Source organism: Spodoptera frugiperda, chromosome 23, assembly GCF_023101765.2.
Source record: "Spodoptera frugiperda isolate SF20-4 chromosome 23, AGI-APGP_CSIRO_Sfru_2.0, whole genome shotgun sequence".
NCBI classification, from domain to species: Eukaryota; Metazoa; Arthropoda; class Insecta; order Lepidoptera; family Noctuidae; genus Spodoptera; species Spodoptera frugiperda.
In genome coordinates this window covers 13954867-13981409 of record NC_064234.1, presented here as the reverse complement: position 1 = coordinate 13981409, position 26543 = coordinate 13954867, and the positions used below count along the sequence as shown (strand labels likewise).

At 35.5% G+C, this 26543-nt stretch overlaps 1 protein-coding gene across 2 annotated transcripts; it reads right to left on the bottom strand.

The window, feature by feature from the left end:
• Positions 1 to 749: 749 nt before the first annotated feature.
• On the bottom strand, positions 750 to 26543 carry LOC118267199 (protein white). 2 transcript variants are annotated; one of them, XM_050703145.1, is made up of 13 exons: positions 26438 to 26543; positions 14801 to 15032; positions 13231 to 13469; positions 11741 to 11812; positions 9289 to 9468; positions 8815 to 8972; positions 7670 to 7850; positions 7054 to 7230; positions 6561 to 6692; positions 5774 to 6002; positions 2004 to 2109; positions 1445 to 1616; positions 750 to 919 (listed from the first exon to the last, which is right to left on the bottom strand). In XM_050703145.1, exons 1-13 carry the CDS (start codon positions 26492 to 26494, stop codon positions 818 to 820), a joined length of 2037 nt encoding a protein of 678 aa, XP_050559102.1. In that variant the 5' UTR covers positions 26495 to 26543; the 3' UTR covers positions 750 to 817. The 2 variants fall into 2 exon arrangements, with proteins under 2 accessions (XP_050559102.1, XP_050559101.1); XM_050703144.1 differs by lacking the exon at positions 26438 to 26543 and adding an exon at positions 25100 to 25376.

Here is a 26543-nt window from a genome sequence, read left to right as displayed (position 1 = left end):
AAAATTCAACACGAATACATATTGTTCTTCTTCATTAATTAAGAATCATATTTTTTCAACTGTCTCCTTTATTATATCCAAAATTATGTATAAATCAACACACAACAACGTACAATTAAGAATATATTATGTAGGTATTTCTAATATTTTCTAGAATGCTTCACAAAAACATACAGCTCATAAATAAATTTTTCAATTTATGAATATAACCAGATTTTTGTTCACACATATCGACAGTTAAAAGGCTAAGATTGATCAAAGTGCCATTTTTTGTGATATTGAGATGATTTATATAACTCAATATCGGACAAAAATCTTAAATAGGTACAGTTTAATGTATTTATATATGATTTAATAGCGGACCCCACGAACTTTGTGTCGCCTTTGAACCTTTTTCTAACAATAACAAATCCAACAAAGAAAGTCTTCGCGAAATCGTTTCAGCTGTTTTTGAACACATTTTTTAATCTCATCGGAAATGTAAGAGTGAGTGTATAAAGAAACATTTAATTTAATTCGTCAGACAGTTAATTAATAAATATAGTTACACGTGTATTTTTGACCAAAATACATAAAATAATGATTACAAAAAGAAGAATTAAATTTTATGAAGCTAAGGGCTCATTCTCATTTCCGCCTTGTTTACACAATAGTGACAAACATCATACTTCAACATCATACTTCTAAGAACTTTGCTTGCCAGTAAAAGAACACTTCCCTATCAAATGGAACATAAAAACAAACATAGATTCACGTTTCCCATCATTTATTAATTATGTATAATTTAGTTACAATATGTCTATGTATTTGGAAGTATCTACTTGGCCCGGCGCGCCCGGTACAGCAGCGCCAGGTAGGCGAGGAACCGGAACCCTATGAACAGGAGAACCATGTTGATCACGTCCATTGTGAAGTCGTCCTGTGGAGGAAAGATAGATTAGTAAATATATCACGTCTTATTTCTATAGGCATTGAGATTCATTTGAGTTTAAAAGTTTTGGCTAAAGTCAAAGTCAAAGCATTTGTTTCAATTAATCTTTGATTAGGCTCTTTTGAAACGACAAATTGATTTAACCGTCAGTCTGTCTGTCAGTTAAGCTAGGTGGTAAAGTTTTATATAATCAATTAAATAAAAATAAATGTTAAATTAACAATGTCGGTTAATCTGAAACTTTGATTAACATTAATATTCATCAGCTCAGCTAATTATGATGGCAGAAGAACATCAACAGAAGATTAGTTCCCATTTTAAATCCATTTTAAATTTGTCGCTGGTATCGAAACCAGTGCCATATACAAAATTATTTATCAATATAAATCACCTTTACTAGAAACAGAGGCAAATTTACCAAATTAAATCACGTTTACTAGAAACAGAGGCAAACATTACAACCTTTAAAATCAAAAAACCACTTCAAAACCATTACATAAGTAATGTTCTTACCTCAGAGAAACTAAGAGTATCCAAGACGACTTGTCCAGAAGCAGGACAGGTGAAGTTCTCCCGGGTGCAGGCGATGGTCTCCACGCCCGACCACTGGTTCACCAGCAGAGCCTCGTTGCCGTAGTGGAACCACGACAGGTACGATATCCAGCCCAGGTATGGTGGTACGGAACTACAGAAAGAAGAGTATAATTAACATTAAAAATTTTTATAATATCTAAACGTGTACAATCTGGAGAAAGATTTTCCTGACTGAGCCCACATCAGTCCTCTTTTGCTCTATTTGTCTTTCTCAACATAAGACAATATTCATGCTTGTAACTTTCATTTAAGCACAAAATGATCCCAGTCCGAACAGTTAAATTTGATTTAGTCTTTTAGTATAGTATGAAAACAAAGATCATAAAAGCATAATTCTTTAAGTAAACATTGAAAATTGCATAAATCTTATACATGTTACAAAATACCTTAACAAATGATACTACATAATTTTCTTCACAGACCAAACTGACTCATTGTGAAAAAGCAGGAACGTAGAAGTAAGGAAGTAATTACTTACCCAGTGTTCAAGAAGAATCCTCCGAACAGCATGAAGGGGATGATGATGGGAGGTCCCACGGACGCCGCCATGCTGACGCTGTTGCTGGCACATGATATCAGGTAACCTGGGGAGCATAGATAGACGTTAAAACAATATTTACGTATACAGGGACTTCTGTGGACGCCTCCTGCCACAAATAAGGGGCATAAGACTTTAATACGTCAAAAAAAGCTTTAGAGCTTTAGCTCTTTACTGAAAATATCGAGATAGAAGGAGTGGCAGTTATTCTTGAACGCCGTGGTGGTCACCGGTGACCGAGTTAGCAGAGGATTTGCCTTCAACAGTTTTTTATTGGCAGTCAAAGACTTAAAATAATCTTTTCACCTTGACAATGACCTGTGTACAACACATCGAAAACGATTTTTTATCTAAAAAAAACCTTGGTCTTAACCTTCTCGGTTGATACAACGATTTTAAAGAACTAGGATGGATTATACAAAATAATATACATATAAACATGTTAAAGCATGGAAAGTTTCCATTCATATGCCCGACGCTAATTTCATTCAATAAAACAATTTTATTAACAACCAAATTCTGTTAAGAAACGAGTTTAACCAAACAAAGTTTCGTCACAGCAATCATTAAAATCTAACACGTGAGTTTACTTAATCAAGAATTTAATGAACAACTAATCAATTCATTCATTGGTACGTCAACGTGTAAAGGTAAGCATCCACAGGCCCACATCGTACGCATCGTACGCATCGTGCACATTTCGTATAACGTCATCAGTACGCATCGCATGTAGGCATTGCCGATGATGGGGTGCGTACGATGCGGATCAGTGGATGCAGTTGTATAAGTTTCTATATAGGACAAACTAAAATCTGTTGCCTGTGGTGCGTGTGATGCGTACCATGCGGGCCTGTGGACGCGTACCTTAAACGTTTGCCAGCCCTAGTCTAGTTCATTGCAATGTCAAAAGCGACTCATTGATTAACCGGTCATGCTACCATCGACCAAAAGCTTGACTTATACATATATGCAGCTGATACGAAGCCCATCTTACTAAACATATTCACAAACACCATTCGATTTCCTGTTAGCATATCAAATGATACGTTTAAAGGGCCTTCACCTCATTCCAACGTGTTTATGTAAATAATAGAAAACCGCCTAACTGTGCCGTGTGGTGGACACTTTATATTGCACGATACTTGAGATACTGCGGTCTGGAGAAATTCATATCCGATTATATTTCATATCGATCGGGGAAATATTGTGTGAAAACTATTAGATGTTTGTGGTGTGTAGTTACACTGTTTATACTTTGTGTAGATATGTGTGATTGATGATGTGGATTATGGCTTTTTTTTTCTTTTAAGAGGGGAAAATCGTCCAATGACTTCTCGCCAGGGCAAGGCGGGAGGGAGTGGACTAAAAACCACCCCGTTCCTACTCCTGCTTGTCGAGCCGGAGCCCCGGTAAACCCGCTAGGTAGTCCGCAGCTCCGGGTGGTTTATGCCTATGATTTTCATTTTGTAATATAACTCTTTAAACTGACGTCGTCACTAGAAATATCATTAGAAGTTAAATCGGGATATTTACAGCAAATATCGGAAACTCATAAAAAGTAATAAACATGGTAAGTATCCCGTTTTAAGTTATCCAAATCGTTTCTGTGATATGGAAGTAACATGTCCGATGTGTTTTTAATGACATGTATCGTGTCATTATTATCAAGAAAAAAATGTAGGTGAAGGTATTATAATACATCTGCCTTTCCCTTCAACAAAGACAGACCAGCTCGTGCCCAACAGTCACACGCTTGTCCACAAAATCAATGAAGCATTCAACTAAAACCAATACATAAAAATACCGCCAAAGTTATAGAAATGTGATATGTGCAATCTCTGTTACAAATACCTTTCTCTTAACAATAGTTAGTACTACAATTACATATGGAAATAACATAATATCACAACTTTCCAATAAAACGTTAGGTGTGTGTAGAATATAATACCGACTACCAAAACCATCATGGAGCATACATAATTACAAATTCCGCGTTACTGACTTGACAAATTTTCGACAAACCATAAGCCCACAACCACCCCTAATTTGCCTTTGCCTGATCCGGGAATCTAACCCGAGACCCTTACTCAGTAGTTTCACTTGCAACTTGATCAACAAATCATAAAAAAGCATTGTTCAATAAAACAAAAGCAACCAATTAATCATCCTTCCTCCCACAATTAATCATGACACAAATCTGTTGCACGCCAAAAACGACGCAAGCGCCATCTGCCCAGACATACGGTACGTAAACAAGTTGAAAAGCCGCGTACAAATAAATAAGGTTCAAGATAAAACTACATTCTTTACGAAGACTACCATTCTGAAATCGTTGCGCAATGTTAAACTCGTTTTGGATCTTTAAAAAAATATCCGTGGCCATATTGTGTTAAGTTTTGTGGATAGAAACTTTGAAACTAGCAGATGGCTTTGAGTCGTGTATGAAGGTGGAGGCTTTATTTTTAAGTTTTGGCTATGGATTTGGTTCTATGTTGTGAATAGGTCTATTACCATAAGTAGTGACTAGAAACTTAGTGATTTTAGTTCAATTGACTTGATGCGTAATGATTTTTGGTAGATTTAAGAGACATACAAGATTCAAGCGATGTTTATTTTTATTTGAATGTTATTAGTAATAGTAATGGGTCAGTTTCCATTGTAGTGACTAGAAACTGACTGATTTTAGTCCAATTGACTTGATGCATAATGATTTTTGACAGATTTGAAACATACAAGACTCAAGCGATGTTTCTTTCTATTTAAATACTTTTTAATTTTAAAATTGGTAACTTTTAAGTTACATAAGCGACATCAATTAAAACATTATAGTACCTACGAATTAACATCGAAATTCCGTTATAGGGCCAGTTAATTATCAAAAAAACGTAGTAATGATGAAATAGTAATTAAATATGACTTTCATTAGATTATACCAATACAATTAAAAAACTATTAGGGCCTAGAAATTTAATGTTTCTTTGATAAAACTGTTGCACAATATTGTTTAAACAGTTTTTTAGTTCGTATTGTAACCTTGTTTCTACTATAATTGGACAAGCTTGTTTTTACTTCCAGTTTTTGTTGACTCATGTGAACAAAATGTTATTAGTTTTTGAGATTATTAGTTACGGGAAGAATGAACTCTGTGTTAGATAATCGAGTAGTTATTATGACGTCATTTAAGGTCGTTATCTAATGGAATTAGGTTCTGTAACAATTGCTATGAATTCCTATGTTGTGCAATATCGTCTGGTCTAAAGTCCATTTAGCATTCAATTAAACAAATCGTTGAACTTTTAAGGAATTTACGATATGTTTTCTGGCTAAACCACAAATATATTATTTCTATTTTGGTCATCATTGAGCAGTTTAACTAAAAACTCATCATTGACTCATTGCAAAGACAGGTATATAAGTATCTATTTGATGTTCTAAAGTTTTTGTAGTAAATTCTACCTGCTTGTTTAATCGCCTCAACACAAATGATGTACCTAACATTCTTTAGGAATCAGTCAATGTATGGACGAAAACTGTATCAAAAAATCATCTCGTAATTTTTTTAGCGTTAATAAGTCTGCGTTTGGCCACCGGTATTTTAATTTTACACTTTATATCGTTCATATAGACAGAAGCGAATGGGACATTATTTTCATAAAATGTAAAGATATCAAAGACTCTCTGTAGCGATATTAGAATATTAACAAACTTACCAAACGAAGTAGCAACATTGGTGATGAGGGCAGCCAATCCCGAAGCGATGAAGAACCGCTTCGGTTCAGGATTCAGTCCAATCATGTAATACGCTATGGTAGTGAACACTAGTGGTATGGTCGCAAACACAGGAGCTTCAGCCAACGTCTTAGACAAGAAGTACACGTCGGCTCGATACATCCCTGAATGGTGCTCCCGTATAAATATTGGTAGCTCTGAACAGAATACCTGCGGACAAAAGATATGGGATTTAATTTGAGTTTTTTTTTATGGTATAAGCCGGTGAACGAGCAGACGGATCACCTGATGGTAAGCAATCGCTGCCGCCCACACGAAACATCACAGGCGTTGCAAGTGCGTTGCCGGCGTTTTGGGGGTTAGATATTAAGAAAGGAAACATGGCTCTTCACATTTAAATGTGAGAGAGCTACTAGAATTTTGATCAGGACTTTAAAGACTTTAAAGTAGTGTCCTGTAACTTTAGGGTGGTTGGCGCCAACCAATCAGAGCACCGAATACACTCTCGTTTCGATTACTTTAAACGTAAAGCAAACTCGTACTAATGGTACTGGTAAGTCACTTAATACATGTAAAGATTACAACGAACTTAGATTACTTGGATTTGCCATCATACAGCTTATATGGACTTACAAATCACCTTGAATAGACACAAGCATAAAACTAAAACAATACATTTATAGTAAAAAGTGTAGGAGTATGAAGTTTAATGGAATAATGTAAGCAGAGAGGGAGAATGTCACAAAATCAATAAAAGATTTAACTTACGTTGATAACAGCGAAGATGTTCTGGAAGGTCATGTTAGTGAGGAACATGAAGATGGCTCCGTTGATGTTCATCACGCCGTCCTGGTCCAAGTGCTGCCCGAAGTAGATAACGCCGATCAGGATAGATACCATCTAGAACAATATGAGAATGATGTATTAGAATACTTTTGGTAGACCTGCAGACGCCACTTACGATAGATAATAGTTCTATTATTACAAACACTGTATTATTAAACGGTTTTCTCAAACAGTTAATGCACAATCTTTAACTTATTATCACAGTTTTATATCCTTCACAAATCAATCGTGCACTAGTCTTGACTCAGATAGATCTGAACCAGCATTTACGAATATGAGTGCCTAAAAATATCCCAAAAATGTCACTGTACCCTGTAACTCGTGCCATGATAGAATTCACGTAGCGATTGTGATTCTAAATGCATGTTATACTAAATACATGTATGGAAACTAAAAGATATGGCGGTATACTTACAATAGTCTGTAGGAAGCGCACTTTGATGAGCATGGGTTCCTTGGTGACGGAGAGCCAGGAGCGCCACAGCACGGCGCGGAACTGCGCGCACCACGACGCCTTGTACGGGGACCGGCGCGCGCGGATCGCTGTGGCTTCCGACCACGCCGGGTCTGCCCAGCCGGACGAGATTTTACGCTAAAGGAAAAAGGAGATATTAAGTACCAAAATGTAAATAAAAGTAAGGGGTAAGAGAGGTAAGTAGGTATATCAGATTATTTTGTTGTCGCTTTAAATAAAGTTGGTGGTAGAAGAGGTAATAAAAACGTTTACGTAAGTCAGTGAGATCTTCGATAGCATAATGCAACCACTGGATTGCTTATAATTTAATTTGAACATACTGATTAAGTATGCTTAGCGTTTGTAAACTAGCAATTTTAATGTACCTATGGGTTAATTTACAAGATTGAACAATAATATATTACAGGTTTTCAATTTTCAAAAATATCTAGGGCACGAAGACTGGAGCTATAATTGGTATATGTAACGTCAATAACCTCTTTCTTTTATTTCATGGAACTCATCTGTTTGAAATTGATCAATTGATAAGTGCAGTTGTCTAATTGCTGATACTTACTTCAAAATAGAGTGCATTTTCAGCTTCAGCGGCGATCTTGCAGCCAACCTCTGATCGCGCGAATGCTGTGCAGACAGTATCAATAGTCGTACGAGTGGTTTCCTCTCTGCCTGGTACTCCAGCCAGGAGTTGGATGAAGTGGTCTGCCGGGTTGTAGTTCGGTGGGCAGGCTGCTCCTAGTCTGAGGGCAAATGTTTTGGTTAAGTAAAGATATTTAAGAAACTTGTGAAATACGTGGACGATATCAGACGACGCGTATGACTGTTGGATGCGAAAAGTACTTGATCAGATGATATGGTATGGACAGTAAATACCCCCAAAAAATTATGATGACGGAAGACACTGATTGAGACTAATGATTGAGTTGATACGACTCCGTAAGTTAGTAGCTGTTGAGTAAAAAAGATAGTGAGAGAAAATAGAATGAGGAATTTCTTGAGTCCAGATATTTTTGATGCGGATCTATAGGTTTTTATAGAGATAAGCTAAAAAGGGATTCATGATGATATATGTTTATATAAAAGATCAAAATTCCATTCTCATAATAAAGATAGATCATCTATAGACACATTTGTTTTTATTGTAGTAAGCATTGACATAAATAGGTAAGCCACGTAAAAACGTGACAAAACTACGTAGTGGAAGGAGGGTTGTGTCAGTTTAAGGGTATAAGCCAATTTATTATGTGTACGTAAGTATTCGGTTACGTAAAAGTGTCTTAAGAGGTCACACTTTAGCGACATGGCGACCGCAGGTCATGTGAGAATCTTGCGGTTTTGGAACAGGAAGTTAGCGATTTTTACAACAAATTGACATTACTGAAGAAGGAAAAAGTTTGAAGAAACATGCAAGTAAGGAAAGTAAAGGTTTTAGTAGAATCTCTTGTGAATACATTTAGTCTGAATGTGAGGAACCTATATCCATTATAGAGCAGTCGAGTAAAATGCTTCCATTAAATTGCAATTAGCCCTTTAAATAATTCTCATTCCTCTGAATGTGAACGCATAGTTTTGACAATAACTCTTTCTTTTTAATTGCCTTCAAATTATATTACAGTTTATTAAACTATCGTAAATCAAAGAAACGTCATCTAATTTAACAAAAAAGAAGATATAGAAAAGAAGAGCGATCCAAAAGCTACTTACTCTTTGAAGAAGTCGTTAGCCTGGTCTGGAGAGCCGAGGAAAGCGACCTTGCCATCAGCCATGATCAGCAGCTTGTCAAACATGGCGTATAGCTCTGAAGACGGCTGGTGGATGGTGCATACCACTGTCTTACCCTTCTGGGCTAGACCTTTGAGTACCTGGAGGCAAAGGAGTACAATTAATTAAGTGTTTTTAATTGTCACAAATTTGGGTCATTAGGCACTGAATCTTATCAGAATGTCAGTTATCTATTTATATAGATGGAGTGCCATTATTATGGGAAGGTTGGCAAACTACCAATCCGATCACCTGATGGTAAGCAATCGGTGCGGAAGAAAGACATAAGTAGACATTGTCAATGCAAAATAACTCATGGTATAATTCCATCAGAATTCTTAGGTATTTTCCTTCCTTTCTATATATTCCTAACGCTTTATTATTATTATAATGATAGTTTATCTTTAACCAATTTACCTGTAACACATTCTGCGCCATGAACGAGTCGAGTCCCGAAGTTGGTTCGTCACAGAACATAAGGGGAGGATCAGTGAGGACCTCACTGGCGAAGGACAGCCTCTTCATCTCACCTCCCGATATACCCTTCAACCTTCCAGGGATACCGATCACCGTATTCTGGCATTTTGTTAACGCCAGCTGTGGACAAAATGGTTTCAGTTAGTGGTGGAAGAACATGATGGTTTTTGGATACGATACAAATTAGCACTTTTAATGAGCTCTGGATTTTTCAACCTGGGTTCTGGAAGAAACACCTATACCTACACAATCTCTTTTGAACTCGACGAGTCTAAAGAAACACCTATACACAATCTCTTTTGAACTCGACAAGGAATACCTCGTAATCCAGTTAATGATGAGATAGATGTTACTAAGCATCATCTAAACTATCAATGACTTATCTGCTATCCCCAAACTCATGTTTGAACACTCATTTTTAAGCATTCATGAACGGGTATTCAAACATTGGTACCACACACACCTTGGTAGTTCCAAACTGTAAGCATAGATTGTGTTGTGGCTACCTCCTATTATTGGGGTAGGTCTATGTTCAGCAGTGGATGAACTTCCCCTCAAGGTAGAGGATTATTCAACAGTCTCTTCATATGTCGAGATAGCCATATTTCTTACACTACAAGTACAACTATTCATTAAAGCTCTGTAAGCAAACTTAATAAATAACTAGACAAAAAGCTTCTAAGCTGAATTTCAAGGACTTTTTCTAACAAACACGTATGACTAGATAAATGTAGCCGGATCTTTATAAAACTATGCTTAAGAACTCCTAAAAAAAGTGATCTTTGCATCGTATTAAATACAGGTGCAAATTTATATTATGTAGATTGTGACATTTTCATGTTTATTTTTTGTACCTACTACAATCAGTTTGTAAATAGGAATTCCGTACATATTAATTGATTTTTTATTTAATAAGCCAGTAAACGAGCAGACGATCAACTGATGGTAAGCAATTATAATTCATGTCTCTAGTGTCGCCTGGGACTTCAGTGTTCCGGTGTTTTCATGGTAGTATCTACTGTAGATCCTGGCTTACAGGTCCGCCCACGGACCGGTGAAACACCGTTTCCTAAGAATCATTGGGAAGATTGAAGAGGAGGGTAACTGGGCACCCAGTAACTTCACTCACACAATAGTTTTCTGTAAAACCGTGGTCTTGGCTATGGCCTTCGGTCAACCCAGTACATTCATGCTGAAGCATGGCTCTACCACATTAAAAAAAATTTCCTTGGCTCAACTAACATTTTATAATTGATGCACCGGTTTCTAAGATTGCTTTAATAAACTTTTTCACAAATTACACTATCATAAAACCGAGCACAAGTCCAGAATCCACAGAATTGATACCTACAGTAGGTGGAAATTTAATCAACCTAGGCCACTTGGGCCACCTGGGCAATCGGGCTGAAACCCAAGATCCCGATCCTACACATTTTGAGATGAATAGTTGGCGCCTACAATGTAAGGTTAATTGCCTTTTTATCCCTCCCATAAAGATATGAAACGACCTAGGTAAACTTCGTAGCAGTTTTGATAATTCTTATTCAAATAGGAGATACGTTTTGTGTGTAAGAAGCAAACATAAATAAAAATGTATGAAACAAAGAATTCTACTCAAATTAATGCATTCTTAGTTGCATTAGCCAGGTTGCTGTTTATATAATTTTATGTAATGACACTTTTTGACGAAAAATATGCACATTCTTGTTTCACAAATAAATAGGTAAAAAAATTATAATAAATATGAAATCTTGCTAACTCCTAGGTCGCGATCTGTCTATATATTCGTATATGTCTGAGAAATTAAATTTCATCAAAAATGTTCTAATGAAACCACTAAAATTGTAAGAAAACTTTTTCCACCTTTCATATTAATTCGTTTATAATTACTATCTAGGTATTAATTGAATTTTAACGACATTTTTAAATGATATAACGATGACTCTCCGAGTTACATGTTAAATAGTTTCTTGAAGTTTGGCGCAAAATTTATTTTAAATAAACCTAAAGATTCCATTCATACCATCAAACACTGAATATAATCCTATTGTAAATATAAGCCATTGTGAGGTACATCTTGCTACTGCACGTTAGTTGGCCAACTTGTACATTACATTAGCTACCGTAGTTTTTATTTTCTTTTTACTTTTATCAAGGGGAATAATCACCCAATAGCTTCTCACGCCTTGAGCGAGGGAAGAGGTATGTCAGACTCTTACTGACTAAAACCACCTCGTTCCTACTTCTGCATTTCGAGCCCGCTAGGCAAACCCGCTAGGCAATCCGCAGCTCCGGAGGTACCCTATATCCGCTTTCTTATACTATAATCTTGGATTACAGTTGTAGGATTTCTAGATTAATTAATTAAGTAGGTTCTTATGAAACATCTTACCTCAGAGATTACTTCTTGTACACGACGCATGCGTTGAGCGTATGGTATGTGTCGGTCCATTCTCACCATAGCCTATGGAAAAAAATACACCATGGTAAATAAAAATTAGAATAGAATAAAAGGTTTTAGAATCACATTAATCTAGACCTAGTCGAAGAATTTTACATTTATTTTTTCATAATATATTTTCTCTTTTAAATAAGACATTGATCAACATAGGATTCTCTCATGTCGAGTGGTTGCATTTACACACAGACCCGGAACAACAATTTGTTGACCACAAACAAACGCATCGTGCAGGAATCGAACCTGTGACACATTGCAGATCCTGCAGTCAACACTGAAAATTTCTTATCAGCCATTCTATTTCGAGAATATCTCTTCTTAATTATTTTCCCGAAATCAAACAGATTAAAGTATATCCTATTTTTAAGTACCAGTGTTTACTAAAATCATGTTATGCAGAAAACAATTGTTTCCTTAAACCAAATACGAAAAAGAGCTCGTTTGTCATAGGTTTAAAAGATTTGTAGCCATAAAGTAATTATTTCTCTATCGTACAGCTTTTTGTGTTGGTGTCAAGGCCTCACTGGTTTGGGAATGACTGATTTTATTTTTAGGCGAACCGGTTCCATAATGTTACCTATTAAAATTTTAGAATACCAGTATGTAGGACGCACGCAACTCGTCGCTTCTCGTCGTATAATACAGCCGTTTGTCTGTGTAGCTGCTCAAAGCTTTTAAACTGCTTGATGGATTTTGATGATGTCTATTTTTGCTTTTCTAGGAAACCCTTAGTGTGTTTTATGTTAAAGAATATGTTCTTTGAATATTAAAGCTATAAAATAACAAAAAATGTCTATAGGAGGTGCTAATTATGTTTAAGAAAGTCCTTAGCAGGTATTTTAATTTTACTCTGAGAAGTTGACTCTGACATAATAAATTTTAGATCAAAGTACAAAGTAGCAAATTAGGTAGAGCTAAATGTCAACTGGATCACAATCGAATGCGAGCGAATTCGCAATGACAAATTATTTAGTCAGTAAATGGTAAGCGTGCAATGACAGAGGCTATTTAGAGTAAAGCTTTGGGAAACTTGAAACTAATATTAAACACACTGAGAATTTTGTAGCCATAGTTAATCAGTTTCCATTTTATAGTGATCAGTACCCTTAGTACGAGTTTATTTCACGCTTAACGAATTCGAAACGACAGCGCGTTTGGCGTTCTGATTGGACGGCTCGAATGACCCAACGAATCAGAACGCCAAACGCGGTTTCGTTTCGATATCTTTTAACGCAAAGCAAACTCGTACTAAGCCCTCTGATTGATAAATAAAGAAAGACACAAGCCGATAAGCCCGGATACTAAGATATTGATACCTAATTAATTTCAACAGTAACAAAATGCAAGCTGAAACTATCATTCCATCATCATACTTATTCACTGGATAGCTAAAAGGTATACCTATAATGTTATCTGCTACTTACTTGGAATATCAAATGCTCCTTGACAGTGAGTGTGCCAATAAACAGGTCCTGTTGCTGAACGTAAGCCGACAGTGCTGCCAACGCCTCAGGAGTGGCTGGCTGTCCATTCAAAGCCCTGGTACCGCTGGACAGCACCCCGCTTGGAGTACGGAAGGTGAGCGTGTTGAGGAGTGTCGTTTTACCGGCACCTGATGAGCCCATGATGGCAAGAAGCTCGCCTGGGTATGCCGCGCCATTGACTAAAGAAGATAGGGATATGTTTTAGTTATGTAGATGCTTAAGACAGGTTAAATTTTGGTCTAAAAGTAGTGTGATTACTTTATTTCTATCAATGATTATACAATTATTATTCACGATATCTCGAGATTGATCATCAATCATCATTGTCTAATTTCATATGCGTTGCAAGCAGTGGGCAAACCCACACCCCTGTTCGCCCCGAAGGAACGGCCAACAAGTTCCATGCACACTCTAATTTATCATGGCTAGATACTGACTAAGATACTTCTATCCTGAAATACTTCTATCGACGGCTTTTTGGTAAGAAACTATTAAGTATACATTTGATTTCTGAATTAATCGGAATGGGCTACGATTTTGAAAAACGTATCTCTACCTCAATAATGCTAGGAAAAAACCACCAAAACTAGTGTGACCACTTTGGAGGCTTGTCCTTATCTCTTTATCGCTCATTAAGGTCTTATCAAGTTACAGAAGTTTCTATTCTTCAACATCATATTTAAATCTTTGGACCTGCTGTTAAGTCCGTTGAAACCAAAATCTTAAGTTTTTTTTTATCTGAAATTAAGATTTCAAGGTTTCTGTTCTAGATAACAATCTATACATTGATATGATACCTGATATTACCTGCTTATGTTTGTGAGAAACTAAGTTAGAATATATACGTCTACAAACAATTTTGGACAAGCAACGATTGATTTGAATAGATAGATAGGTAAATTAATTATTTATTGATCTTTATCTTGTTGGTATTTAAAACAAGTAGTCTATAACTAGACGCGAAGCCATTTTAATTTTGATGGGTCTCCTGCCATTTTTTAAATGTTCTTTTGCTTAGTAACAGAAATAGTCCACGGTAGAACTGAATGGTCGAATAGATTTTAGCGCTTTCGTTATGAGCAATAAAATAATTTACGCTAATATATATTTTGTTACTTAGTTTATTTATCAATATCCAACTAGCTTCTTAATCGTATACTTATTGGTATTACATAAAGTTGAAGAGTGTTTGTTTAAACGCGCTATCCTCTGGAACTACTAGTCCGTATTAAAAAAAATATTTCTGTTTTGGATAGTCCATTTATCGAGGAAAACTATTAAAGGATTTAAAACATCACACTACGATAATAACAATAAAAAGACTGGACATAATTTTGATCAGCGGAAAAATAAGCTGCACCCGCAATGATAGTCTTTTTCGCGAAACCTAATTTAGCAACAAACTTAAGACTACCAGCCTATTATAATGTGTTTCACAAGTATGTGCTAAAAGTCACTCTGCCATTGATCCTCAAACGCTCATATTCAAACATTTTCAAAGCCTACTTACCATTTCTCAACAGCTGTTTCCTCTGCTGGAACATTCCACTGGCGGACGGCTTCCAGAAGTTCCAGATTCTCCTGGACCTGGACCTGGACTCTGTGGCGAAGGCGTTGATGTCCGCCCACGTGTAAGTGACCTTCTCAATCCCTCCAATGGCTCCATAGTTACGATGAGCTGGTATTGCCAAGGTTATTTCACCGCCACTGCCGCGAGGCGTAGATTCTGGAGTAGGACCACCCTGGAGAAGAATAGAGAATTGTATCATGATCATGGCGCTTGCAACAGTGCCGAGATATCGGAAACTCTTACCGCCGCAGTCAGAGACATTTAATGATTTTTTAAACTATTCCTAGCGATTTTGTATTGAAAACAGTTGCTAAGGACTGGGTTAAGTAACCATTAAATGACTCTGAGTGTGGCAGATAGACATAAATAAACATGGTAAATATCCCGTCTTAAGTTCGTCGTAATGTTAGTAAAAAATAGAGAAAGTGATATGAACAAAATTTTCTTTTTAAAAATACTTTTAACAATGGAACTGGTATAAAGTTTGTACTCTGAACTTAATTCACAATTAATTTGATTTGATTTGAATTGCTTTCATACGTGCTCTTAGAATTACGCATATTACGCAAAAAATCTTACAGCATTATTTGTTTACCTTCTATGTAAAAGATTAATCAAATAATCAACAAACACAAACAGAGCGACTCTAAAGTATTAAACATTATAAAAAACGTGGAATGGTTTTAACGTTTTTTATACACAGCCCAACTTAAGTTTTGATTAATTACAGGTCAATAACCTGTTTGACTAGTTGATACACATGTGTAGAGACTGTAAGGTAAGTACCAAGTGTCTAGTGGACAGAGTGGGCTGTCATCGATATTGTTATAATAATTTTAATAACAGAGGTCTATAATGTGTATAATTATTTCCACAGTATGAAATGGTCTCATCATGATGTCTTTATCTCCGAAAGTTTTGGGAAGAATGACATTACTGTGATACCTATTTTGGATAAGTGACAAATTGTTTTTTTTATTGGGACAAACTCGCCACCGCCAAACATAGAACATACAATCATGAAAACACCGGAACACTAAAGTCCGGTGCGTCCCAGGGACATAAATAACTGTCTTGGATCACACAACGAAATAAATCAGAAGAAATAATTTAAGAAGAAAAGACAAATACGATTGTTATATTTGTAGCATTGCCAAAATGGTACAAGTGTAGATGATATTGACTTTCATTTCACAAAAGAATAAACTTTACCTACTTCCGTAGATTCAACCACAGAACAGAGAAAAAGAAGGATTCAACATAGTCAATAATACTACCTAACATCTCTTTTTTAACCATATACTGATTTCTAGCTCCAATAGAAAACTTCTAATTACCCAGAAAATTTAAATAAATTGATTAGTATACCACAAAATTTTTAACATTAGCACCGCTACCGGTCAAACTTGGCTATCTACAACTTATACAAGTCACCTTTTTCAAAATCACACCTGCTAATATGCATACAAAGCATTTTATTATTAGCTATATTTCCAGCTTTGAAACCTGACATTTAGAGGCATGTAAGAGAAATCTGGTCTCACACTTGACAACATCTAGTTTGAAACGTAAATGGCAATAGGTATGCTTAAAACAATCAAAGATTTTTTTTGGTAGGACAGAATACAGAAAATCAACAAAAATGATATGGAAAATACAAATAACTAACTTTCAAAGAAAGCAATTTAAATAGATTAAAATGCACAGCTTAGTCACGCGTCTTTGAGAAAAGCTCGACTAGATTCAAGCCACACCGGGTCTCATATTCACGAGCAACGTGCGTGACGTAGTATCTGTCACGATAGTTATTACAAAGAAAAGCAATTAATTAAATACAATAATAAATTACACTCATTATCATTACATTGCACTTAGTACATTATTACTCCAAGTAGATAGATATAAATAGATACTTAACGTTTTATTTTAAGCACAATATTTATGAGTTGTATGCAATATTATCAGACATAGGTATTACTTACATACTAGCAGACTAGTCGATAACCTCTTACGTCACATTTGATACTCAGTTTCTGATACATATCTCATTCCAAGTTCCTTGTCTGAGTAATTCGAGCCTTTGTCCATTGTATGTCAATGGTATTTGGTTACGCAATTTTACAGTCCATTTTGTCAAATATTTCGGGAACATTAAAGCCGTTAATGATAAGTTTCATTAAGCTCAATGGTTTATTTAGTAATGCATTTTTAAGTTATCAGGAGTTAATGAATGAATGACTCAATGACTCAATGATTTGATATTGAATGTAACAGATATGGAAGACATTTTGTCTGACCATCAATGAGATCAAGCAAGCGATTCGCTTGGGTATGCTTATATTCATTCATCTGTGATATTAAAAGTAGGTAGACTTAGTTACTATGTCACGTTGCTAAGCAGGATGTCTACATATCTATGCTAATTTGTTACCTATATAGTTATGTATTTAAACAAGTTTGTCCGAAATTAGGCGTAAGCACCTGCTTCTCTGGGCACATGGTGTTTAAAAGCTAGTCGAATGGGTGAATAGAAAAATCAATGTATAGAGATATAAATAGATAGATATAGATAAATAGATAGAGATAGAGATAGAGATATAGATAAATAGATAGATAGAGATATAAACATTTATCTATACATATAATAAAATCGTAGAAAAGTGCTGTCTGTACATTGAAAATAAAAATAAAAAAAATAGCAGGGGTTATTGTTATGTCGATGTCGAACCCAAAAATGTAATTAACTTTTTTTTTGTCTGTTTGTCTGTTTGTCTGTTTGTCTGTTTGTCTGTTTGTCTGTTCGTCTGTGCGCGCTAATCTCAGAAACGGCTGATCCGAGTTGGATGCGGTTTTCACGAATATATTGTGGGATGCTTAAATTTACATTTAGTGTTTGTTTCATGTCAATCGGTTCATAAATAAAAAAGTTATGTCAAATTAAAGAATCACGTCGAACATTCTATGCTTATACCATTAATCTCCGCAACTATTTGACGGATTTGGTTGAAATTTGGTACAGATATAGTTTAGAACCTTAGAAAGGACATAGATATATTTTTATTTCAAAAATTGCTAAAAATATAAAAATAAGAAATAAATTATTTATAAATAATTCTATGTCGATCGTTACACGACTTCGGTTCATGTTATTGTTTTAATTCATCGAAAAAATGTAAATAAATAGTAAAAAGGTATGAAAAAAATAATATCAATATAATAAAACATTTAGTACAAAGAAAATGCTCTAACGGAGTATAGATAATTCTATGTCGATCGTTACACGACTTCGGTTCATGTTATTGTTTTAATTCATCGAAAAAAAGTAAATAAATAGTAAAAAGGTATGAAAAAAATAATAATTAAACTTTTAGTACAAAGAAAATGCCCGAACGGAGTATAAATAAATAATCCAAGTTGTCTTTATCCTCGATAGATGGCGTTGGGATCGAAATAGATCGCGCTATGGTTTCGTTACATTCATTTGGTTGGGTATCGGCCGAGCGCTTCGGTACTATCGTAGAAAAAGTGTATTATCAGTCGTATGATTATTTGTCTGTAGTGGTCCTGCTGTTTCGTATATTCTAAATTGGTTTCGTTGTATTTGTCAATTAATAAGTTTATTTGTTGGGTTTTCCTGGTTTTTTGGTTAAACTATTTAACGTAGGTTTAGTTTGATATCGATTATTAGTAGTTACTGTAGTTAGTTTTTTTTAATAAAATTGTAAGTCTAATTTATAAATTAATTAGATTAGATTTAAGTCGTTTCTTTTAAATTATTTAGTTTAAGCTTGGTTATTATAGCATAGAGGATAGGTTGTAATATAGTTTCTTTTTTAATTGTTATAAATTCGTAATTCGTAGCTTTCTTTAGTTTTAAGTTAGTTTAAGTCCGTTTTTAAACTATTTTTTCAATGCCCTAAGTGAGTATACATCTATTAAATTCAAACGCAGAGCTCATTATGTTGATTTTTGAAGAGTTCCCTGGAATATCTTCCACATCTCATTTTTGAAGAGATCCCGCGAGATCGGGAACTATGTGGTTAAAACCAAAAATTTGCCGGAAGTCACTATTCCACGCGAACGAAGTCGCGGGCAAAAGCTAGTTAAAGTAATAGAAAACAGAATATCCGACAAACTAGACCAATACCAGCCAGCCGAGCAAGCAGGTTTCCGACGCGGCCTCTCTACTACAGACCATTTACATACCCTCAACCAAATAATAGAAAAATATTGCGAATTTAAGCTTCCACTATACATTGCGTTCATTGATTACTCCAAAGCCTTTGACAGTCTCACCCATTCCTCCATATTCACAGCCCTACAGAACCAAGACATTGACCTCACATATATTAACCTTCTAAAGAATATATATCACCAAAGCACCGCAGCCATTAAGCTACACAGGTTAGGCCAATCCTTTCCTATCCACAAGGGAGTCAAACAGGGTGACCCGCTATCTCCCAAACTCTTCACAGCGACTCTAGAAGAGGTGTTTAAAAAGCTTGCGCCATGCTGGAGTACGAGAGGCGTAGTCGTCGGGGAGAAGAGGTTAACAAACCTTCGATTTGCCGACGACATAGTGCTCTTCTCCTCTTCAGCATCAGAACTAGGCAGTATGATCAACGAACTCAGCAGAGCGAGCCTTGAGGTTGGACTGAAGATGAATATGTCGAAGACCAAGGTAATGACCAACAGCTCAAAACATAGGTTAGAAGTAGATGGAGTGGAGATTGCATACGTCCAGGAATACATCTACCTGGGCCAATTAGTCTCTTTCCAGGCGAGACAAGAAAAAGAGGTTGCTCGACGCACCGAGAACGCCTGGAAAAGCTATTGGTCCATGGGAGACCTAATGAAAGGCAACCTCCCATTAACATTAAAAAGGAAGCTCATGGACGTATGTATTCTCCCCATCCTCACCTATGGTGCACAGACCTGGTCTTTGACAAAACATCAGAAGTCCACACTCAAGGTTTGCCAGCGAGCTATGGAGCGCAGTATATTAGGAGTCCGATTATCGGATAGAATAAGGAACTCTACACTGCGCTCCAAAACTCAAATCGCTGACGTTGGTCAGAAAGCCGCAAGCTTAAAGTGGAACTGGGCTGGTCATGTCTGCCGCATGTCCGACGAACAGTGGGCAAAACTCACCACTGAGTGGAGCCCACTCAACGTCAATAGACGTCGCGGCAGGCCCAGAAGGAGATGGCGGGATGAACTCGACGCCTATGAAAAGGATTGGCCACAGAAAGCTCTGCATAGAGACGAGTGGAAGGAGGGTAGGGAGGCCTTTGCCCTGCAGTGGGACGATCACGGCTGAAAATAAATAAAATAATAGAGAACGATAACATAGGTATTATGTAGATTTTGCCATAATTAAAATAAACGAGCACCTAGCTTCACTGACAGACAGACTGACGGACAATTTAATTTGACGTTTCAAAAGTGCCTAATTTAGGATTAATTGAAATAAATGCTTTGACTTTGACTTTGACTTTGAATTAGATGAATTTTAGTGTAAATCCTATACATTTACTTGTGTATTATTTTGCTTAGATAATGTTTCGTATGCTATTTAAGGTGGGGAGTAGACAGGATATTGCAGTTGATAATAATTCGAAAACACTCTCAGACTCATAAAATTAGAGAATGACAACATAAATTATTAAGATCCTAAAAAAAAGTCGCTTTAATAAAGTAAATAATATATAAACTCTTCAATAAGGAACTCTCAAACTTGATGAGGTATACTGAAACATTACCAAGGAATAAACAGTGTAATGTATTGTTTAATCGCTAAGTACTTAGTAGCGTAATGTACACTTGCTTCCCCTCTGGGAAGTATTAGTTTCCCGATAAACGTTCCAACTTAACGCATGGAACAGCACAGCTTAGGTTACGTAGCATATTGTACATGCATTATGGGACGAACTAAAGATAATTGCAAAGTACTACGCGTCAAATGTTGCCAAGTTGATACGAAGAACTATAAAAGAACTTCCGTAAAACAATATCCCTTGCTATCGTGTATAAATTCCGGAGCTGCGAACTACCTAGCAGGTTTACCGGGGCTCCAGCTCGAAAAGCAAGAGTAGGAACAGGGTGGTTTTTAGTCAGTAAGAGTCTGACACTCCCCTCGCCTTGCCCTGGCGAGAGAAGACGAGATGACTTTCCACCCTTGAGAATAAATACTCTCACGGATACACCCATCGATCAATACTCGTACAACTAATTCGTTAACAATACAATGAACCCCTAATTAAGAAACCCGACGTTAAATTCGGTGTTTTATTACAAAACGGTATTAGGGGGTCGGTATCCGGAACCAGTGTCAAGTTACTAGCACGTGGAAGATACGTAACACCTGATGTAAGTCGACAGGAGCTTAAGATTAGGTGCTAAGTTTGTCGCTAGGTAATTAGAATACGTGCCTAAAATTATAGGGGGGCGTAGCATACCAGCTGAGTCTCTCTAAGCGACGATAAGACTAAGGATTCTAGAGCCTTGGGTGGTTAAGATTTGAGAAGTTTTAGTACTATTGAATTAACAACTCATAATGAGATAGTTTTAGAATAATAGAATAGTAAACTAGTTACTTATTGTCATAATATTTTTTTGAAGTATTTCACAGTTAAATATATGTTTGTATCTTGCAGATCTTGAAATTTAAATAGATTTTATATGAACTAAAGTTAAAGTCATTGAGAGAGGCCTATATTCAGCAGTGGACGGCCAGTGACTGATATGATGATGGTGATGAAAGTTAAATTCTTAAGGAGGTTTCGTATAACGATATACCACTACAGAAGAGAGTATAGAGATTTTTGGAATGGTATTTAATACAAGATATAGATTTACACAAGTACAGAAACAAAGTATTTGGTAAAAAATAATGTTGTAAATACGTCAATAACGGCCATCAACCTTTGATGTCTCGGCATTGAAGTCATGGTTACATTAAATAACTATTTTAATTGGAGCTCTATCATACATAATGAGATACAAATTACTAGTTCTACAATTTTTTGGTGTTTAAACTTAAGTAGATCATTTCCTAGGTAAAGGCTGGTTGCCCTAATTAAATACAACAACTAAACCCTAACTGTTGTAACTATTGTCTAGCTGCTATTTTTTAAAAACGAACCAAACGAATACCTAGTTCAGTCTCGCAAAGAAACAAATAAAATTAATGATGTCTCCTGTATAATCTTTGCCGAGAATATTAATTTATAAGTCACAACATATTAGGTATAATTCAATAATACCAATACAAGAGAAATCTAACAATAAAAGCTATAAAACGGTGAAACATTTTAGTTCGCGATTGTTATTCCAAGTATTATTAAATTTCTAGACGTATTTTCCATTTATTTCATTTTAAAATAAACGTTAATGGACGAATTAATAAAGTATTTGTATTGTTGCATTTAAATATCGATTCTAAAATGAAATAAGTGCATATATTTTAATATAAATAGTTCAAATAAGGCAAGGGTATCCATTCATTCTGCGTAGTTTTAATAAAATTAAATGGGTGGGTCGGCAACAGGTTTCACGAATATAGTAAGTAGATGACGAACGAAAGCTCCGTATCTATGTGGTAATTATGTATTCAATTTATGTGTAGATATAAAAAATAATACCAAGACTACATAACGCGAGTGTGATGACCATGGTCGGGAAAAATATTCACATCTAAATTGTTTATGAGAACTCTTGATTTGTATTTAGGTAGTGTCTGAGAATCTGCTCTCTTCTCGTGAAATTATTTTTACTTATGGTATAAGCCGGTAAACGAGCAGATGGATCACCTTATAGTAATCAATCTACCGCCCATGAACACCAGAGATGTTACAAGTACGTTGCCGGCGCTTTGGTGGTTAGGAATTTAAGGGTAGTTGGGGAATCAGGAATTCGGTAGATTGGGAAGAGGAGGAAATTAGGCCTCCGGTAAACTCGCTCGTTTATACAACGAAACACAACGCTTGCGTTATTTCACGTCGGTTTCCTATAATACCGTAGCCCATTCGGGCCGAAACATGTCTCTCCCACACAATTAGAGAGAAACCTTTCAAACAATAGTTACTGGATATGTTCAAACACCTATGCAGGACAGTAAACACACAAAAATGATTTGCTATCTACTAAAACAATGATTACAAGATATAATTTACAAAGTAAAGCACCGGAAAATCTTACCCAAATAGAGTTATCTTGCAATAAATCTGGGCAGACAACTAACTATGCAAAATACATAATAACATTAAAATTTCGGTGCCTATTTATTCAAGCCGACATTTTGTAAAAATGTCACAGCATGGAATTTTACAAAAGACATATTATTAATTAATTTAGCTTTTAGTGGCGGACATTGTTTAGTATTTTATAAAGCATTAAACTCGTTTTTCTGTCATAAAAATGTAGATATAGATATTGTTCTTTATTCTAGGCACTGTTCACATATCTATTTGTACCTACGTATAGAGAATCAATTTTCGTATGCAAAGGGAAGTGACCTATTCAACTAAATTGAAGACGAACAACAAAGACTACACGATAGCACAGACGATAGATCGACGTACTATACCTACCTAGCTAGCGAGCCGTAGTTCTGAGAATTTCTTACAGCAACCAATTTTATAATCGGCATTCAAAGTCAAAGTCAAAATTATTTATTTCATATAAACTAGGAAGGCCCTTTTGAACGTTAAAGCAAATACATATAATAATATTAATAACGTCTGTCTGTCGGTCAGTCCTCTAGTTAATGCATGGACTAGGGAACTAAGTATTAGTCCATGATAGATAGATAGTTAATTAATAGACCATGATCCAGAATCTAGACCATTGAGAGTTAATGAAGATGGTTTAGTGTGTGAATATTTCCAATTCTTTCATGCACTTTTTAAAAATGCGATGTAACGTATTCTCGTAACGTAATGTAGTAACGTATTCTCGGTAGCAACATGGGTTAATTGTTAAACTTGTATCGAACTTAGCTTTCCTTTTTGCATTTATGTTTTTCTTTGGATATCATTACTTTTTGTAATGAAAACTAGGCACTTAGGCAGCTTCAGATATAATTTTGTTTCTTGCGTTATTCGTGGTAGCAACGGGGGTTAAAACTGTTAAACTACGGTACCTAATTAGTCTGTCTATCGGACTTTAGCCAAGCATTTAAGTACATTTATGTATGTGCCCTACAGCTATAGGTACCTATACACTCTTTTAAAGAATGTGAGAATGAAGAAACATGATGTGGTCATCATACAGTTACCTATAGTTGGTGAACTATAATAAGGGTCAACATAATTTTGTTCACAAGTACCACAACGCATCTTCGTGCCCTCCTCTAACAACTGTTGCGACATAACCACAATTTAACTGTTTCGTGGTCAGTGAAGGGCCTCCAAACCTTTATAATTAATGAATTCTTTAATAATAATATGTCGCAACATTAACGAACGACGTAAATTATAAACTCATTCAAATCAAACATATTTTTTAAAAATAAAACTAGGAATTAGGAAAGGCTTATAAAAGATGGAGACATTTTTAAAATTCAAATTCGAATTCTAAATTCGAACCATAGAGTCGATGCAGTAGGAAACGAGTTTTTAAACCAACTTTTTGTAAGTTCGTCTAGCCCACGGAATCGACGATACAGCCTTGGTAACATATTTTATTCTCAAGCCACTGATTCCGGTTTATTTTTCTTTCGCTTGTAAAATTAACATTGTAATTATGTCGTCTGATGAACACATGGCATGGAATTTATAGTATAGTATGATACATTATTTGGTAAGTTATTAGAAATCGTCTATTTTTTTTTTAATGAGTAGATGTAATACCTAAAGAAAAAAGCGCAAGCGTAGCATCAAAAGCTTTCCCGCGTCGGAATTTCACAACTTAATTGAAATTATTTTTAAAATTCATATTCATCTAGCAATGCAGAATTAACTAGCCAGTGAGATTAATTTTATGTTTAGCAGGAGTGACTGACTTGACTTATCTTGTCTAGTTAATTATTTAAAAAACAAAAACACACTTGTATAGTAACTCTACTGTTTTAATAAGCGTCTTTAGCTACATAGGTACTTGTTTTAAACATAAAAAGACATACACTTAACTACTTATGTCATTTTTAAAGCAATTTAGTCAATCCTTCAGTAAAAAAATAGGTGGTTTATATCTATGAAAAAATACTTTATAATACAAATTTTATAATTTAGTACTTACAGTAGGCGAGTTATTAAAAGCAACACGCTGGTTATCAACGGACGATGTAATCAGAGGCTCATGCTCCTCGTTGCCGGCGGTCATTGTAATTTTATTCCTTTACCACAAATTGTACAATTAAAAAGTTCAAATTAAAAAATCACTGTCATATTTCCACAGATCACACAGAGATTGTTACGTCACAGTTTGGCGGGAAAACGAAGAGACGCGCGCTCGGGCGAGTTTCGTGGCGGTGTGACTGCGCCACTTCGGACGAACAAACTAAAGCGGTCTATTGACTAATCAGCCTAGCGGACATTTAACTTAATGTTTTGTCAGTCTATCTCCGCTGTGCATGCCTCCATTTACGAATTACACGTGCAATCTTATTTTCTTAATGATAATTACGTTTAATTTCACGTAATTATGTTACGAAAATGACTTTCTTTGTTACTTTGTTACGGTGGGCAAATAAAAATAGTGTCTTATGATAAGAAAGTAAGAATGTACTCGAGTATTTATTTGATCTTCTACGTAAGATAAAAATGAGTGTAGAGAGATGGACGAATCTCAGGAAATAAGTAAATTAAAATAGTAAAAGACCCTATTTATAAATATTAGCAACGGGTTTCAGTATTTATGTACGCTTTCGATGTAAACGATTTTGGAAGTAAAGCTACAGCCTACATTATCTGAATAAATAACTGAATAAAATATACCAGCCGATTTGAGAATCTCTTCCTTTTTGAGTAGTTGGTAAACAAAGTAGAGATTTTCCTTTTTACGATGACGACAAAGTCACAAGTCAATGAGGAAGGTGCAATAGACATTATAAATTACCTAAGTAATTAAATAAAAACATAAAACAATTCCTACACAAAACTGAAATAACTTTTTTCTCTACGGGGTTTTAATTTCGCACGGAGCAACTCTTTGTGTGATCCACAAATTTTTGTTTCGGGTCTAGGTGTCATGTGTTTGTGAACTTGTATGTTTGTAAACGCACCCACGACACAGGAGAAAATCCTAGTGTGGGGCAACGTTTAAAAAAAAAATCAGCCCGGAGAAACAGACCAGTAGTATAAAATTAAAACTTAAAAGTTCACAAAAAAGCACTGAGTAAAATGTTCATAATCAGGGAATTAATTATATAATTTTATTGGGAAGTACAAATATTTAAACATTTTCTAAAAATTTATATATTTAATAAAATTGATATCAAACACAATATTGATAATAATAAAAAAATACGCAAAAAAAATGCCTAACCACAGAATAAAAACACAAAACCGAGCAAAAGCAACACGTTCGAATTTTGAAAAAAATAGAAAGTTAATTTAAATTTTTATCCTTACTTACCTTTTCTAAGGGCGTCCTTTTAAACCCGAACTTCGCGGAAATATCGATATGAAACATTTCGAATACATTTATGAAACTGCGAATGCTACGCTCGCGTAGCTGCCGA

Coding starts and splice junctions, on each gene's coding strand:
- LOC118267199 (XM_050703144.1), bottom strand. CDS start 25,183: ATGACCGCCGGCAACGAGGAGCATGAGCCTCTGATTACATCGTCCGTT. Junction 11,813..13,230: donor AGGAGCATTTGATATTCCAA/GTAAGTAGCAGA, acceptor TTTTTTCCATAG/GCTATGGTGAGAATGGACCG. Junction 1,617..2,003: donor GGATTCTTCTTGAACACTGG/GTAAGTAATTAC, acceptor TTCTTTCTGTAG/TTCCGTACCACCATACCTGG.